At 37.6% G+C, this 19870-nt stretch overlaps 1 protein-coding gene across 1 annotated transcript in view; it reads right to left on the bottom strand.

Moving 5' to 3' along the window:
• The window catches only part of LOC124156264 (transcription elongation regulator 1-like), a 73722-nt gene that overhangs the window by 23774 nt on the left and 30078 nt on the right, over positions 1–19870 (bottom strand). The window contains exons 8-12 of the mRNA XM_046530690.1: positions 12846–13233; positions 12034–12392; positions 5859–6049; positions 3347–3555; positions 978–1128 (exon numbers count right to left, since the gene is read on the bottom strand). Of these exons, the coding sequence (XP_046386646.1) occupies positions 978–1128; positions 3347–3555; positions 5859–6049; positions 12034–12392; positions 12846–13233 (1298 nt within the window). The remainder of the gene's footprint in view (positions 1–977; positions 1129–3346; positions 3556–5858; positions 6050–12033; positions 12393–12845; positions 13234–19870) is intronic.

The following is a 19870-nucleotide window of genomic DNA, read 5'->3' as shown; positions in this document are numbered from 1 at the left end:
GGATGAAGCACTACAAATACACTTACGTGGATATATAATCATATAAATTACTCCTTACATAATGCACTCATACTGGCCTAAATACAAGCCATTGTATCTGAAGATTGTTATGCTGCATGACATTCTTGATAAAAACTGCTAAACTTCAGTAAAGAAAACATTGATTAATTATGTATGAAAATCAGAAAATATAACCAGCAAGTTCTTTAACAAAAATTATTTTGCTGAAATCACTGTCAGAAATTACATAGCTAGTCCCAACATCACAAAAAACTAATAATTCTGACATTTTCGTATGAAGTATGAAATAAATTCAACATGGTATTCATATATGAGCTGAATAAAAGTTCAATCCATTAGATCCGCATTATTAAAAAATAAATAAAATACACATTGCTCAGCATTATTAGGTTTCATGCAGCATCCCCATTGACAGAAGACAATGATGAATGCTAATAAATTCTTAACATACAACATTCCACAATGACAAAGCTAGGATTTGAAAATGTGCAATGTGCAATACAATTTTCTATCTAGAACTAAAGCTAAAAACAAAATAAATCAACTTCTATTAAAATAAAACAAGCACTCTAATAAGCATTGAAAACATTATAGTATGACTTAGCACATAATTAAATTGATTATAGAGAATTTAACTAGTCAATGTGCAGCAATAAGGAAGAGATTTGAAGGGCCAGTCAGTGATTATATCAGTGAAATTTAAGAAGCCCCACTTCATACATGACTGAGGTAGATAAAAGACTGGAGTCCAGCTTTGATACAAGGAGCAATATTAATTAAACTGCATTCATGTTCAATAGATTTTGTGGTAATAAACCACAAAAAGAAAACCCTTTTCAATAGATAGCGGCATTCAATAAAATCCAATAACATTTTACATTCATCTTTGATTTCTGTTTATTTCAATTCCAATAGTCGAAGACCCACAGTAAAAATACTGTAGAAATTTTCCATACCTGTTCTCTCTTTACCACTTTCTCTTCCTTCTCTCTCTTTCTCACTTCAAGCAGGTACTCATTGAATAGACTCTCTCTCTCCCGCATCTTTTCAATATTCTTAAACCGTTCATCTTTTCCGTACTTCTGAGCAAAATCACTAAAGGATGACCTGAAAGAAGCCAGCAAAATACATGAAAATAGTAACATTACCAATATATAACCAGTTAATAGTTACCAGTACATAAACTGAACAGCCTTTGCTGTGTCTTAAATATAAATAAATTCTGAAGTTGAAGCTATAAATTAGTTATAAAGATGCCATTCTAAATTAAGAATAGAAATTAAAATACAGAGAAACCTTTATTCAACAAACCCTCATACGGCAAAATTTTAAGGAAACCTCCAGATTTCAAAGCCAACGGACAATGCACGCAGAAAAACCCTTCTAAAACTAACCTCGCCAATAACGAAAACATCCCACAAAGAAGTCTGTTCTAGGGCTCAAAACATAGAAAGTTACCCTCTAGAATAAATTATTGAGAAAAAACGTACTACACTGCATTTACAGGTAATTTTTATTGCTTTGCTGAGCTCAGCTCCATCTATTGCTCCGCTCCGTGTAGCTCCGTCAATTGCTCTGCTTTGCATTACTGGATGAACAGTGACATGGCATGGATTCAAATATTACCTGCCGTACTTGCGGATGGTTCTGCATTTTGGTAAAAAAGAACGGGTGCACTAACAATCCAACAATCATGTTCAGCTTCTACGAAGACATTATCACCTGCGATTGCCACTGTGACCTCAGTGTATAGACAACTGCCACATTTTTACTCGTGGTACATCTTTACTCCTCCCCTTACAAACATCATTAAATGCTAGTTAAAAGTCCTAGAATATCGCTTGATATCACACGACCTGATACACCTTCTGACGTCATAGCACTGTACACCATTCATTTCCTTTATATTAAATCCTACAATGGGTTTATTTGGTGGCCATACAAGAAAAACTGGCAATTCAACATAATAATACGGTAACCCTGATGCATGAGTGCAGACCTCACCCCATATTAAGTCACATGCATGTGACTACCACAAATTCTGGCTGGAGTGGTAGTTACCTTCCCAGGGCCATCTAAAACTGATTTTTGATAGGGATAATCAGAAGGCTTCACATCGTATTAGAAAAAAGCTCCCATTAGTTAGTAGGCAAATGCTCTAACCACTAGGTCATCTACTTCTGTGAATGACTTTCACAATTAATGAAAAGATGATTGAGTGAAAAAAATACAGGCGGTCCTCGACTTTCGTACACTCGACTTTCGTACAATTCGCACTTTCGTACATTCAAAATTGACACCTTTTACTCGACTTTCGTACGCTAAATTCGGACTTTCGGACGCTGGTCTGTAATTTTTTTAAAATTCCCGCTATGTTTATTGCGCATCCCAACATTCAATTGTTTCAAATTGCAGTATTGGCAGTATATGCGAACAATATGAACGTATATAATGAAGGGAATTGTTGGTAATTGACTCTGATCTAGGTGATTTATTTGGGAGAGAGACTGCCTGCTATAGGCTCCTTTATCAAGAGAGGAGGAAAGCCTTCATTGAAGATATTTTTCAAAAGAAGTTGACTAGACATCATCGAATAGCTTTCAATAAAACTAGTAAGACCTTCTTTCTAATTGTGTTTTTTCGTTTGAGTGCTGTTTAATTCATGTAAACCTTCAGCAACGATATTGCACGACATATCACCCGAATTCCGTTTGTCTTTTGTCTTTTTTGAATAACATGCGGAATATACGCGATCACGAATGTCACCTGCCAAACATCGAATTTTGGTGTAAAAATTAAAAGGTATCCAGAGTGCGGGTTCAACGAATACATTTTTTTATGCTACTTGATATGTCCTTTTATTTATAGTGGACGTAATAAGTGGAATGTCAACTTAAACGCCAAGAGGAAGTTTCACTCGATAGCCAACGGAGTTCTTGTTTTTTAAACTTATATTTGCATTTTCTGCGTATTTTCGAAATAAATTATATGATTTGAGGAGTTTTATTAATATATTATTAAAATTAAGTCAATTGAAATGAATTCCGTGAAAAAAAAGGTTTTAGTACGTAAATTCCGCTCTTTTGGAACGTAACCCCTAATTAGTATGGAAGTCAATGGTTCGACTTTCGTACAATTCGACTTTCGTACAATTTTTCGGGAACGCATTGTGTACGAAAGTCGGGGACCGCCTGTACACCTTTTCAGCAATTGCAGCCTTACACTCACTTAATTATGCATTTAAAAAAATACTCTCTTAAGAAGTTAAAAGAAGAAGAAATAGATTCACCCTTCCTAAAGAAGTTATGCCATAGATAACACTTACTTTCCATGAAGGTTTGCATCTTCCATCAACCGTCGAAATTCGTCCTTTCGCTCACGCATTTTATTTCGCTTCTCTCTCCGTTCTTCTTCAGCTCTTTCCTTCACATACTTTTCAAACACCTGCTTCCGTTCCTTTGAGGTCAACAATAAATATCTATTGTCAAAAACAATCTTGTGCAGCTCCTTCTCCCACGTACTAAATGCTGAAACCTAGGTAAAGTAATTCAGATAAAATTAGAAGCAAATCTTAAAAATCAAAAAACTACTCAATTAAATATTTATATGCTAACATTCAATTGAAGAAAGCATTTAAAATATGAACATAAAAATCTGTGTCAGTATACCAGCCCACAAGTTTCTGTCCTCTGTGATAAGTGCGCTCACCTCAGTACAACCATACCTCGTATAGCGCAAGGGATGCGTTCCCTGGGGTCTTTGCGCTATACGAATTTGCGTTATACGAGAGCGTTTTAGCATTGGGAAGATAGGGATGCGTTCCTGGTAGCATAGGTCTTGGGTATTGAATTTCCTCTAAAAACATCTATATTCCCATAAAAAGCCTTATAAAACATTATTTACATAAATTTTTATAGTTTAAAACATCTTTATAGATAGTATGCATGCATTCAAAGACTTTTATTCACGTAAAAAAAATTCTTACGTGCTTTTGAAATTCCCTCCTGTCGTGCGGGTGGGCTAATATCTACTACAGTGCAACCTCGATATAACGACACCCCACGGTACACTAATAAACACTCGCTATAGCGAATTGTCGCTTTACCGGAGATGGAGCAAATAATAGCCAATATACCTGTAGCGAACAGATATACAGGAACAGGAGTGGTGCGGCGACAGATAAACATCTATCCGATAAACGTAAGCATAAATCCAGACGAAAGGCAATGTTTTTTTGCATCACTAAATTTCCTTACTCAAATAACGACTAACTATTCAAACAATTTATAAGCGCCGCACTGAATAAAAATCGTGCAAAGCATTGTTTCGTCAATCATTATATTTATCGAACGACAGTTTACCACATAAATTTGAGACTGAGCACTCCATTAACTTCATTTCTAACAGATCGCTAGCAATTACAGAGGTTAAGGAGTCTTGATGAAAGTCTTCCGGCGGTGAAACCCTCGCTATGGCGAGAGCCAACACCGAAAGGGTCTCGTAAAAACGAAATTTTTAACACGCTTATTATAGGGTCAATTGACGGTGCATCGGCTATCTCTCGTAATAGCGGGGGTCTCGCTATATCCCGTACTCGCTTTAACGAGGTTCCACTGTATCTCAGGGGATCGTAATGCGTTGCCGGCAGTTGACGATTTTTCAAACTTGTCTAAAAACAACTATTGTGTCACCCAGGCCCTTTTGTCGCTCATCTAAATGACAGGAAAATGCTACTTTGAATGCCATTTCATAGCTAGCGGAGTTTATGAATGATAAATCATTTTAATTTGAAGTCCTCCGAGTCATTAGCAGCTACGTGAAACAGTCTTAAAATGCCTTGAAACCTGACCCAGGTTTTCCTTCCCTGAAAATGAATGAACGAGAATGCATTCTTTCCCAAAACAATATTGTCTCATCAGCATTAAAAAGTAGTTGAGGGGGAGGCCACTTTCAATCACAGCTTGGAGTTCATCAGAAAATGCTTCCGTGACTGTGCTATCAACACTTGCAGATTCATCTGATATCGCCGCACTGAAAATACCTGCTTGCGGGTTAAAGTTGTAGAACCAACCGCAGCTTTCACTAAATGTCTCGGAGCAATTACCACCCTCGTCTTTTTATACTGATTCATAATGAACTTTCTGTATGTGTTGACCGCTTGGTTGAAGATGGTGCGGCTGAGATTACTGATGTTTTAACTTCGTCTCTATTCAGAATAAGATATATATATGGCATCGTGAGTATAAACTTCTGCGCAATATCTCTTTGACGCTCTCCATTTTCAAAGCAATTGACCTCTTTCAATTTCTCTTTTAGGTTTATGGTTTTTGTTGATAACACCTTGATTTTTCTACCCACATTCCTATTTTTTGTCATTGTTCTCTGGGTTTTTCTTTATTATCTTGGTTCTTCAAGATAACCTTGAATGCTATAATGTTCTGTTTATGGCAAAAACTGGCTAGTATTTGGGCTTAGTGATTTATTCTCCATAGGTTTTGAAATAATTAAAACAGAGGAACAAATTAGTGTCCGAAGACTTCCCCAACTTTGCGTCAAAGACACTTTTTAAAACCAGCATGAAAGCCCAGAATGCCCAAATCACTCCCATTGGCAGGAGGCCCTCAAGCACAGTACCGTCTCAAGACAGTGGCAGGAAGATAAGTGTGCCCCACTGATGGGTCACACCTCACAGAACAGATTATACCTGTGAACCACCACAGGTTTCACCTCAGTCTGTATCCAGAACATAAGATTCAGCTCTGCACTAAATGTGTAAATTACCAGCTGCAGCTAAGCATTTCAGCATGAAAGTATCACTAATTTAACATGGTACTTACTTCTTTTTCAGCCAACATGTCACGAAATTGCTTTACACGGGTCTCCAGTGGAACAACAGCTCGTTCCCGTGCTGCACGGACTTCTGCTTCAATGGCTGCCTCTTTCCCAATATCAATCTGCTTCTTATCACCTCCCTTTGAACCAGGAGTTCCACCACCAGATGTCTGCCCATCCTCACTACTGGCATCTTCTGCAAATATAAACACATTCTACTTATCAAATAATTCAGCATAGTTTTACTAACAAAATTAGTTTCACATTTGACAACATATTAGGCCAATGAATCAATACCTCATACATAGTAAACATAAATAGAGATGGTAAAAATTTTAATAATAAAGATTAAGTTTCAATCCCACATAAATGCACTCATTCACAACGTATCTAAAGAAGTTATTTAATAATTTCACACCACTTTTCTCAATTTGCTTGAGCACCAGACTAATGAAACCAAGGATTTATCATAAAATGGAAGTATTTATAAGACCCTAGGTCGACCACCAATATTATGTTTAATCTGATTGCAATTCTGCAATGGAACTTACCACTTTTTCAACAGAGAGGTAGCATAAGCCTGGAATAAGGTACAGTGGAACCCCAATCTATCTTCCCCGCATTGATCGTTTCATCATTTGCCATTCATGGTCCCAAATAAAGTTCCATATAGACAATTAAGTTTTTCCGCATCTGCCGTTCCCCGAAGTATCATTGTTTTCCCGCATTGATCATTTGAAGATCGCGGTCCCACCTTATAATATTCCCATTAATTCATCTTTTTTTCCCATTAATACTTTCAAATAATAATTCATAGTTTGCCAAAAATGAGATGAAATATACACAATGTGTGATTTACACCTAATAATGATAGGCACATAGTTTGAATCTTCTCCAAGAGATAAAACCATAGGCTCAGTGCCATAAGATAGTAACCCACAAACATTTGCACATTTCCCAAAATCTGCCATCCCCATCTATTTAACACTTCAAATCAAACAAAAGGTCCCAGCTCAGGCAGGGATCCTATTATTAAGACCATAAACTATTAGCTTTGAAAGAAAATATCAAGTTAAATGAGAACAATAGAAATATGTTTCACGCCTCCCTTTCTCGCCCACTGACCTTTTCCAGCCTACCTGTTTCCAAGTTCTCCATTTCTGAAGGTAAACTGCTGCATGAGTCACCTATTAGCCCTAAAGGTGTCAAACAGTGACTTTTGGCAATTGGTATTATACTTTTATTAGATTGAAATATTGAAATGTGCATGTAATTCAAAAAAGAATGAGAGCAAACGATGTTTTTATGAGATTATTAAAGCACTTTTAAGCAAAGCAATAGTTGGGAAAATACGATGGGAGACTTAGTTTTCCGGCAAAACTCAATTTTCTCGCAGCTGAGATTCTCGGCAGACATTTTTATCCGAAAACAGGACATCAGGTTACAATTTAAGAGTTACATTAATAAACATACAAGAGTCTCACTTGTCAGAGTTACTGACGAAGGTACGGTCTTAATATAAGGACCATGGATGAAGGGATATCTTATCAGGATATTTTGTTTCTCCCTATTAGTAATTCGAATTTATCTGCTTATATGGTGCTACACTACTTATGAGTGGGAAAGTTGCCTCCTCTTCAGGACAAAAAATTTCATGGCGCAGTTATATGGTTATGCTTCACCCTCTGCAGTTGGTTCTGCGTACACCGCATGCTATAGCATCAGTTCCGAACGTCACCTCATACGAGTGGTTCCGTACTTTCCAAGGTGAGTGAGAATTTGATTTCAAACCAGCTAGTGTTTTCCATGTGGGTTTAATAAAGTCAGGTTTCATTTTTATTAGTCTTCGGACCATGGCCTTCCAAATAAACAAGGGAGAACTTTAAAAGATGGCCTGAAAATAATTGAAGAAGAAGAAAAGTATCTGGGCTAGCAGTGCATGAATATTGCAAAATGCCTCGGGTTGTCCGCTAGCACATGACAGTAGGGGCTGGAGTACAGCGACCTACCTGGAGAAAACAATACGAAGCCGAAGATCATGTGGACGTGCTGCTGTCAATTAATGCTACACTGTTCACACTTTACAAGATTGCCTCAATTATATTTAAAATATGCTTATTAGAAAGGAACATTTCAGATAATAGTGATAGACTATTTTTGGCCACTTAGATCCCTTACAACCAATCATTGCGCTGTTGAAAGTGGTTGTTTTAGGCATAACATGCACATTGTTCTAGTAAATACGTGAACTTGAAGTGGCGTTTGATGGATAACAATTTTTACATTCGACAGAAATCCATAATAGCAGTGCAAATGGCAAGACGGAGTTCAAACATTTTTTTAGTGAGATGGAACGATTTTAAACGAAACTCCAAATTGTGCCTAACCACACGAATTAGAAGACGTATATAATTACTTACACGCAAATTTCCAGGGAATTTGATCATCCTCGTCCTAGCCATTGCTCCACAGTCTCTTCATATATTCGTGATCTCAAGTCTTTCTTTTCAACAAATAAACACCATTGCCTATCCTCACATTCAGTTACTGACCCTAGCCAGTTTCCCCTCCTACCCTTCCAGTACAATGACCCTGCTTTCCAGCAGCCTACTCAAGCCATTTTCGAGGTCTTCTTTGTTTAGCTTTCGCACCCGTTTTCACAAAATTGGGCCTCGGCGCCTTATTCAGGGATTATCAAGGGTCAGGCATAAGGGAGGCATGGTGAGTGGAAGGATATTCTGTTTAAGGATCGAGATTAGTTGGGAAGAAAGTGGGTGGGCTGAGGAGAAAATTTAATGGAGGGAAAGCCTAGTGGAAATGATATTTTGAATAAAAAATGTTGAAGCAGGAAAATACCGGTGCTTAAGAAATGGAAAAACGACATTGAAAGGGGAGGCACATGCGTCAAAAACCGGGGACGATTCATGAATAGACGAAAAATTGGTTAACTGATGCAGAGGTGTGCATCGGTGCACATGATGAGCACATTACACAGAAATTCACATGTAAGTAATTATATACGTCCTCTAATTTGCGTGGTAAGGCACAATTCAGAGTTTCTTTTAAAATCCATAAATTGATATTAAAGTTAAAAAACCCGAAGTAACTAAATAAAACGAATGGGGATAAAATGTAACAATGATTTCAAAAATTAGAAGAGAGAAAAAATATTACTGACACTGGGACTCGAACCCGGGACACCTACTACATGTTTGAAGACTAGCGCCCTAGACCACCCCGCCACGGCCATAGTTATGAGGTGGCGATTACTCAAGGGATATCATGCTGCGCAAAATCTTTACAAGCAAATATCTCTCGAACCCGGGCCTATGTGGAAGAAAGCCGTGACACTTTTTCTACCTTACCTATATAGTTTCAGTGAATAACATCTGCATGCAGATCCCGAACATCACTTTGACGATGTCTCCTTGTTAGTTATGAGGAGATTATGGGAAAATTTCTCCAAATTGGGGTTTGTCATACAGGGGTTTTACCATACATTTTTCCTAGCTGCAACTGACTATAGCCATCCCACTAACTCAACTAAGGTTACCATGGCCCACCACCCACAGGGTGTGGGCTATCAGACCACACTACTGTTCTCCTCCTCCACTCACAGGCATGAGGCCCTAGAAGCACAACCCCTACCCTATTCTACTTGGTTACCTCCTTGGCTGTCTTCAAGCAGAAGTCCAAAATTCTTCAAAAATGGAATAGAGAAAGGTCTATGATAAACTAATTTAAACATGACATTGGCTAACCTGACCTCAGATGATGATGAGATGCTCATTATGATTTTGTGCATAAAACAGTCATCGGATTACTTGAAATTTGCTACAAGGAATAGGAATTTCATATTGAACTCTTTAATGGAAAGTCTCCGGACTAACCACAAATGAGCTATTAGTGTAGAGTAAGAACCTTGTGAAGAATTACAGGGACAAATTCTTCTCTGAGGGAGCAGCAGCTCACCCACTCAAATACTCTTCTTATATTAGTGTACAACTACTCCAAGATTAACACTTTTCACATTCATTGTGTTTATAACTAGAAACCATTCCAATTCAATACTCTTGGGTTTTGTATTAATGCTCTTGAAAATTCCACAATAGCCAGGGATTGCTGCACACTGTGCGCAACAATCCCTGGGCAACCTCAACCAAAACTGTAATCTGTTACAGGTTTTTTTTTTAGAAATGGACAATCCCTGTCCTGAAATTTAGTTAACAGAACATTTTCAATAATACATTTCATAAATAAAGAAAAATCTGTATTACTCCTATATAATTAGTCTCTCCCTGACTTATGATACTATATTTTTGGAAAAAAATTTCTAATTGCAGAGCAGGCCAAAAAAGTTAAGGTGCTCAGCATGTTTAGTGCTCATGGTGTGCAAGTGGAGAAAATTAATATCAAATTAACAAAAATATCACAATATGTGTCTATTGATATTTAACAGATCTTACTCATAAGATTAATTTGACATGAATAAAGTGCATTTCATCTGCAACTGAGGATATGAAATGAATAATTTTTAATTTCTTTTCAAACATATTTTTGAAATGAAAGAACGGAGGTACTTTTTTTTTGACAAATCTGTGTCATCCCTTACTACCTTAAAACCCAAAAATTCTAACTGCTAGTCATCTGCTATCAAACGATGTGAGACAGGTTAAACCAACAGCATTTCAGCTGTCCCATCACTACGGCAGTTCAAGGGATTCCAAAACCATACAGATTCGCTGCATCGATGTAATTATGATTTGTTTTAAATTTGGTCAAAAGTTTTTTCCCACCTAAATTCCTTCTATGATTTTTTTTAATTTATTCACCAATCCGACACAGGGAATTCACCTGAACAAATAATTCCCATTAAGTAAAGATTTCTGTACATTATTCAAGTTTCACTTGGAATTTCTGATAGGTAGAGCAATTAGTGATTTAAAACTTTGTAAAAATTAGTGACTGACGGAGCTTTTTTAAACGTTTTGTGCAGTGACTGGGGGAAAAACATTTTTAAACATTTGACCATTGCTTGACTAACGACTTCATTTTCCCAAAATTTTTAGTGCTACCCGGGTAGAACCAAATGGCACTTTCCCTCACAGTAGGGATTGCTAATGTGGCTTGACTCGCCCTGGACATCCCAGAAAAACAAAACTTTGAAAAAGTTCCCACAGTCCTATAGCTAAAGTTCAGCAGTTCACAGTTATTTCATTAGGTAAGTTCATTTTGGTATTTTAAGAACATAAAAACACTATGAGACAGATGGATCATAACTTAAACTTCATATTTATCGATATGGAAGTGCATAACTGCAATTGCATTCTATGTATTTAGGTTCCATTTGAAGAAAAGCCTACAGCATGTTTCATGGATTACGCGCTCACAAAATATTGCATCATTTACATCAATTCATCATTAAGCTATGGACACTTAACCCAAAAAAAGAGATTAGAGTTTAGCTTTTCTTTAAGCAAAAAATTAGCCTAACACAGCAGAAATTGTTCACATAAATTCATACACATTCAGTTACGATTTGGCACTCAAAATTTAATCCGAATAATTTTTATAATGCTAAAAAAGGAATATTTAACTTTAATTCTATGCTAACAAAAATAAACACTTTTTGCAATAACAAAATAATCTCATTCTTTATTTCTTGAGTATATAATGACACACATCAAGAAACATGAAGAGCCACTCATCAAAACAACAGTTTGGTATTAAAAGGAAAAATTTACTTGTTCATTTTCCCAACAAAAATTAAACAGAATAGCCAAGCTGAGTAATAGAATTAATAACCATAACTCTTATCTTCTGGCTAAATCCCCACTTATGCTGGATCTAAGGTGCATGAAAAACTGCCAACAGAAATAAAAAGGGGAAAAATCAATTCTAAAATGAAATGATAATATCTATTTGTAGTAAAAAACAATGCCATTTGATGAGTGAATGCTTTTCCTTAGAATGCAACCATTAATTTTGCTTACCAATTGGAGCATGAATAATGGTACGTATAAAAAATTATTTATTTCATTCACTTCTCAATAGTAAACAAGGTTTAATTAACAGCAACATCCACTGACCTTTCACCCCAAACACATTAAGGGTTACTGAGTGAAGTTGGAAATCATACTATCATACTGCACGTTAGGAGCGATGAAAAAATCTACATACCTTTTGCTTCCCCATCTTCTCGTTTCATCTTTTTCATAGGGGGCTCCTCATCACTGCTGTCATCAAGTTTCTTCTCAACCACCACACTTGTGGCAGCGCCCGGTGTGGTTCCTCCTGCGGCTGCTCCTCCCCCACCCTGGCTCGTGCTGTTGCCTGTTGATGTATTTGTGGCTGTGCTGGTTTGAGAAGTAGCTCCTGCCGCAGATGATGCAGCTGCTGCCGTTACCGCCTCTGGAGGGGTGGCCACCATCTTGTCGACATCTGGACGCCCAGCAAGCTCCTCAGGCCGCTCCCATACTGATGTCCTCGAAGAAGGATTGTAGAAGAAGACTCGCCCATCACCGGTCCAAACTACACACCTAATATGAAGTATTAAAAAGCATGAAATAAATTAGAAATCAAAGGAATAAAGCTTTCCTTTATCAAGATTATAATGTGCAATCATAAAAAAAGTTTCACCTTGTTGTAACATTCACCAGGAATGTTCAAGAGATATAATTATCAGATACTTAAAATCATAGCAGTATTTAGATGAGGGATGGCATAAGAGGAATTATTGAATTCATTACGCTAACACTAAAACACCTCTTTACAGACCAGACAAATTAATTTAAAGCAAATGAGGGTATTAGCTGTCAATGTCCACCCAAAAACACTGAAAAAGAATTGCAACTCTTAAAAGATTCCTTCCGTCCCTATCAACCAATTTACACACCAGAACAATCTAAAAATATTAATGAATCAAAAAATTAAGGCAAAAAGATTTCATCACCCATCACCAAAAAATTAATTGGGAAAAAGACAATTCTTACCAGGGAGTTCTAGGCACTGGTGTACTGGATATTGGCCTCGTTCGGTCCTGGACTTTGGGTTGCGCAGGTGCTCCCTCCTTCCCACCTTCTTTCGATGACCCCTTGTCGTCCCTCTCGGCTCCTTCCGTTGTCCCTGGCTCCCTCTTCTTGCTCTCCCCTCCCTCCGCGCCCTCACCCAACTCCATCCTCTCATCCACATCCTCCCCCCCTGAGCTTGCTACCCCATTCACCACAGCAGCACCACCACCACCCACGGCCCCACCACCCACCACACCATCATCAGCGCCAGATGAAACAGCTCCTCCCACTATCGAATCCTCCTTCGCCCCAACATCCATTCCTCCGGTTGCTATGGTGGTTATTCCCTGTGCTGCAGCCAATTTGGCTGCTGTAAAATTCAGGCAAAAGGGGTTAGTGTATGCATGGAAGATTTGAAAAATAATGGACGCCTTATTGAAGCTGACAGCTGGGCACATCAAGAACAGGATGAAAAGACAGGTCTAGCCTTAGCTGCGAAGAAAGTATGATCTCAAACGGATACTTCAGTGATGCATTAAAACACAAATAATTCTAAAAGGATAGTAATCACAAGTTTCCGGTATTTCTTGGCCTAAAGCTTTGATAAACACAGTCTACTGATAAAAAATATTATGTTAAATGCAGATCTAAGATAACTGACAATGATTTTCAACCAACAAATATTTTTTTCAATTATAACTCAACATAATGCCATTGATGACAATGATAGCAAAATCAGACAATTCATACCATGATATGAGCTTTTATTGGGCCTGATGCTAGTTCATGCCATCCAAGTAGAATGACATTTTAGTGGGAGAGTTTCTTAACATGTTCAGAGCTAGTACAAATGTGAAGATGATTACATTAACCACAAAAATGTCCGACAACAATGAGGCCATTCATCAGAAGCCTACAAGAAGTTCATATAATTCATTTGCCAGGCGCATAGAGTCCTCCATAATGTATGAAATTGTCCAGTTATTAAACAACAAATTAAAGCTGAATAAAATACCTTCAATAATAATTACTTAATTTCCCAACCATGATATTATCAAAGCACTCAAGTGGTGGATACTGCCTAATGAAAAACTAATTCAAAATAAAATGCCATTAACTTGCCTACAATTCTTAAATAGATGCATAAATTAAGTCTTATATGTACATAAGTTCCCATTATTTCCAGAATGCAGTAGAACACGACTAACAAAAAAGAGGTTATCAATACCTTGATCATAAAAAAAATCATTTTATACTTTTCACTGTTATTGATACATCTAAAAACTTTATTATTACAGAAAGCTACCAAAATATAAGCACACCATAATCACCATCTGAAAAAAATTAGATTAGCATTTATTTTGTCTTCCATAAAATTTCTTGATAAGAAACAATTATGAGGCAACAAATTTATAAGCATGCATCACGAAGTTCAAGTAACCAACACTATTAGAATTGAAAATCTCCATACAGGAAATAGGGAATACTACCGGCTCATACTTTAAACACCTAGAAAATAGAAAGTGGGAATAAGACAAGTCTTTAAATCCTCAAAGCTTAACAAAAAAAGTGTAGTGCCAAAAATATTTAAGATTTAAAACTGAATCTTCACCCTATTTTATATGCTTGGAATCCTAAGCAAATATATACTGAAATTGGTATTTCAACTCGTATTTGTCAAATATTTCTTGATTGTGATTTTAGTAGGTGATCATAAAAAAATATCCCTAATTGCTGGATCTGGAACACCACAATTGTTAAATTTTTAATATCCTGTATTGGGCCCCTATTAGCCGAGGCAACCAGACGCGCCACCGGTGGCGCGTCCGGTGGAACTGGTCAGTCGTGGGGCATAGAATCAAATGAGTCCTATTAGCCGAGGCAACCAGATACGCCACCAGACTTTCCACCGAAACCAGTCGCCTGAGCCCCGTAATCGCGCCTTCCACCTTGGGTTGCTCAGGCCCCTATTAGCCGAGGCAACCAGACGTGCCACCGGTGGCGCGTCTGGTTGCCTCGGCTAATAGGGGCCTTAATGCCACTCTGTTGCCTCTCTATAGTATGGCTCTCAATATCATGATATCCCAAAGCAGAATTGGAGAATTCTAGGTTGATTTTTGGCTACATCTGACAAGAAGGAAAGTGCAGAAACCTTAATCGAGCAATGGATCTTTGTGCAATTAATCAGCCAATGGTTGCTATTTATGTAAAAGGTTAAAGTTCTCACCTGAAGCCTTCAGTTTGACTCAAGAAAAATTCTGAAACTACCTAGGACAATGAAATTCACATTTATACTAGAAAATACTTAGATATGACTGCCCTTACTGACTATTTTGGTGCCTTGATAATTTCGATTAAATCTTGAATTTTCATGTTATTATAGCATTACCCCTGGTCAAAATTTACCCATATCTCAAATATTAAAGTTTTACCTCTTAGAAAATACTGATGTCAAGTCAAATTTTCATCATCATTTGCAGTCATTAATCCGAAGATTGGCTTGATGCAGAACTCCTCCCTGTTCATCCGTCTCCAAATTTTTTAATATACACCAAATTCTTCTGCTTTACATCCTTCATCACCTGCTCTTTGAAACTTATCCTTACTACCTCTACCGTCGTTCTTCCCTTTATCTGGCCTTCAATTATTATTTCTATTAGACCCTCGCATTTCATGCTGTTGCTGATTAAATTTTCCCCATCCCCCGTCTTCTGCCCATGGTTTTCAAAAGACTATTTTTTTTCCTAAGTTTTCTCTCCTACTTTTCATAGAACTTACACATTACTCACACAATCTATCAATTTCATCTTCATCATTTTAAAACACACCACATTTTGAACGCTTCAATCCTTTAACGTAATAGAATTTTTTGGAAAAATATTATTGGAGTATTGGCCATAAGACTGGTTTCATTTCAGAAGTTCTCAGATTACCTCAGGCACCCAACTTGCAACTATTCACAATACAGCAGACTCCCGATTATGCGGCTGTGGTATATCCCTGTTGTGGATTATCCGTGCATGAGTTCAAGCTACTTAGATTTTTTCCACGATCTTACTAAAAAAATAAAATCAGACTCTACAACACCAGGATATTTGCATTTTAATATAAGGCTACTCTAGGATTTTTATTTCCATTAGAACTGCCTTTGTAAAATGGAATTATTTTATTTACTTTCAAGTTTCAAGTTTACTTCTACGTCTGAACTAGCATTGGAGACATCGATCAGTGGCAGAAAAAAACTCTTGATTAAGTAAGATCTGAAGCTTTCCCGGTGAATACATTCGAAAAAGGCTATTCAGGCTTCCAGCCAGGTAGTTTCTCTCCATTCTTCCGACGTTTCGGAACACGAGTCGGGTTCCATTCTCAGGGCTAATGGTATTTGGATGAAGTTTCCCAGTTCATACAGTCTTCATCAGTTGGATTGTATAACATGATTGACCGGGAGGCAGCCAATCTTACTTTCCAAGTGCCGGTTTCCATACATTACTTAGTGAATACCCAGAGTCACGGTTGAGGGTGTTCCTTGTCAGCCAGTTTGAACTTCATCCACTAACTTATTTACTTATTTTATTATTATCGGCCATTGACCTTCTTAATTTCATCCCACACTTCTCTTTCTACGACTGTGATGCATCCAAATGCATTTCTCAAAGCGAGTGGTATGTGCGTCATTACTTGACAAGTGTTGCAGGAGCAGACAATGCTTTGGATCTCCATGCGAAGCTTAACACAAAAATACTTGATCTCGCCGCAAGAAATAGAAAGTAAGACTACATTGGACAAACTTTGAAAGTGACTTTAATCTGTAAAATATAAATAAATGCTTGTGATAATCTTTAAGTGCATTATAAATAGTCATATCAATCGATATGGTTTCATCCCGAGAATGAATGCGTAATTAGGCGGTAGCCGTGATTTATGGTGAATTAAGTTTTGCCAATTTTTATGATGTTTTAAAACAACCAAATGATACACTCAGAGTTATCGGCATATTCTCTGCAATTAAGTCTCTCGGAGTAAGCTGTGAGAAAGAAGAAATTACTTAACCCTCTCCCCTTCATTAGCCCGGATAAGGAGTTTGCAGTATATCAATCCTAAGAATGGAGGACCACAGCCCTCCATTCCTCCTTTTACCAAGCTAGTTCTTTCATTTCCTTGATGTTCTTCCTTGCAACCTTGTATGTCCTTGTTTCCCTTGGTCTTCCTAAAGAGACTTTTTCCTCAATTTTCCTCTCTATTATATATCTCAAGTAATCGAAGAATCCTGTGACATGACCCATCCACCCGGCCCTTCCCCGATGGATGGTGCTCTATAGTTTGCTTCCTACAATTCTTCGACACACTTCCTTATATCTTACCCTAAACATTGATTTTATCAGCAACACCCACAACAAACATCAGGTCTCGGAGACTTTCATCTTTTCTGATAAGCTTTTACAATGATAACCTTATTCTATTCTACGAAAATGCAGACACAAATAATAAAAACTACCCCATTATTTTCTGCAGGAGATGAAAATTACCAAGCAACACTGATTTTGACCTGAAAAAGTCAATTGACAATTGTATTCCATTTAGATAACTCTATGCATGAAGTCAGTGGACTTCATAAATATTTTTAAGACCAATGGTACCAAAATTCACACTGATCAACCAGAACAATGAAGAAATATGTGAGAAAATATTTCCTCATCAAGCAAATTAGACTTACTCTCATTTAGAATATTACAAGGCAATGCTATATCATTTTTTACCTTAAGTTTATAGCCGTCAAACACACAACAGTTCAACCCATCTTTCCACACAATTTTTTAAATTAGCAATTTATAGAGAGCTTCTAATTTTCAAAACCATTAACCAGTAACTAAATTACTCCAATACAACAAATAATTTTAATGATTCAAAGATCCGTACATACATATTCCGACTAATACCCCTAACACAACTTAATTCCCCAACTATTTATATTCTGACCATATCAACTAGATCACCAAACCTAAATAAATACCTTAAGCAGAACATTACAAACAAGTAAGTTACCGTATTTGCACGAATCTAAGATGAGGTTTTCTCCCCTCCTAACTCCTATAGAAAAGAGGGTACGTCTTACATTAGGATGCGAACTTCTCGAGGTCAATCGGGTTGCATAATTTACATCAGAAAAAAATTATGGATATCCGAGTTTGCCATTTGATAGCTATCCAAGGAAAAATCAACGTCAAAATTAGCTGAAAAATAATTTAGCTTATTTAATTTTGCGTTCAAGTAAAAAAAAACCATTTTTAGGCAGCAGGCCAAGATTCCGTGTGTGCCGATCAGTCACCGAGTGCACTTCTGCCGTGTCTGCGAGATCGCCTGCTTTACCCTGGGTTCGGCTCCAATCAAGTTAAAGCTTGATCAACTCACAAATACTCAAGTGATTGGTTACAATTTACCTAAATTGTAATGTTACAGCCTCAATGCCATCGCGGAATAAACTGCTACAAAGTCGCTGCATTTATCTCCGAGCAACGGTAAGAAGGCAACATGATTTGCCTCTGATTGGAGGGATCGATTCAGTTGTGATCCCGTGCCTTTCAGAGTAATACGACGGCAGAGAAAAGAAGTCATTACACTATCCCTTTCAAAAGAAAAGTTATACAGTGGAACCCCGATCTATCGTTCCCGCATTGATCGTTTTCCCGCTTTCATCATTAGCCGTTTCTGGTCCCAAATAAAGTTTCATATAGACAATGTAATTTTTTCCTGCATTGATCGTTTGAAGATTGCGGTCCCGACGTATTATCTTCCCGCGTCCATTGTTTGACGAAAATGAGACGAAATAAATACAATGTGTTATTTATGGCTAATAATGACAGTCACATAGTTTTCCCCAGGAGATGGAACTACCCCATGGAGAAGCTCAGTGCCATGGGAATGTAACATTAGCGCATTACCTAAGATCCGCTATCCCCCTCCCTTCAGCAATTGCCTCCCCCCTCTGATCCCCTCCATTCAACACTTGTATCCCCCTTGCAGCTTTCCTCTTCTCCAAAATCAAACAAAAGGCCCCAGCTCGCGCAGGGATCGTAACACGAAGATCTTAGCTTTGAAAGAAAATATCAAGTTACACGAGAATAATACTTACACGTCTCTCCCTTTCTCACCCGCTGAACTTTTTCAGCCTACCCGCTTCAAAGTTCCCTGTTACTGGAGGTCAACTGCTGCATGAGTCACCTATTAGACCAACAGGTGTCTAACAATGAATTTCAGCCATTGCTATGATACTTTTATTAGATTGAAATGTTAGTAATTTCCACTTCATTAAAAAAATAACAAGACCAAACATGACATATTTCCAACGCGATTTAAGCAAGGAACTAGTTGGAAAAATACAATGGTGATTTCTGGCGAAACTCAATATCCTCGTGGCTGAGCTTCTTGGCAGTTAATGCAGCATTTTTTCCGAAAACAGGATATCAGGTTATTAATTATCAGTTATCTTGGCAGTTAATTCGGCATTTTGTCCCGGAAACATGATATCAGGTTGTTATCAGTTATCAATTTCCAAGTTATACCATAAGTCTCACTTGTCAGAGTTACCTACAAAGGGATATCTTCTCATGATATTTTGTTTCTCCCTACTAACAATCCGAATTCTTCTGCCCAACTGGCACTACTGATTAGAAAAGACTGGGTATCTTTAGGACAAAAAATTTCATGTCGCATTTATATTGTCATGTTCACCCTCTGCAGTATTCTCTGCGTACGCCGTTCGCGATAGCATCAATTCCGGAGTGGTTTCCTACTTTCCAGGGTGGCTTGACTTCAAACCACCGAGTATTTTCCGAGTGGGTATAATAAAGTCAGCTTTCATTTTCACTAGTTTAATTTTATTAGTCTTTGGACCATGGCCCCTCCAAAGAAACTATTACTTGAATCAACAACATGACCTAAGTGTCTCGATAAAGTACACCCATGTCTCGTATAGCGCAAGGGATGCGTTCCTTGGGGTCTTTGCGCTA

The sequence above is a fragment of the Ischnura elegans genome, chromosome 3 (genome assembly GCF_921293095.1).
Source record: "Ischnura elegans chromosome 3, ioIscEleg1.1, whole genome shotgun sequence".
NCBI lineage: Eukaryota > Metazoa > Arthropoda > Insecta > Odonata > Coenagrionidae > Ischnura > Ischnura elegans.
This window is presented reverse-complemented; position numbering and strand designations above follow the sequence as displayed.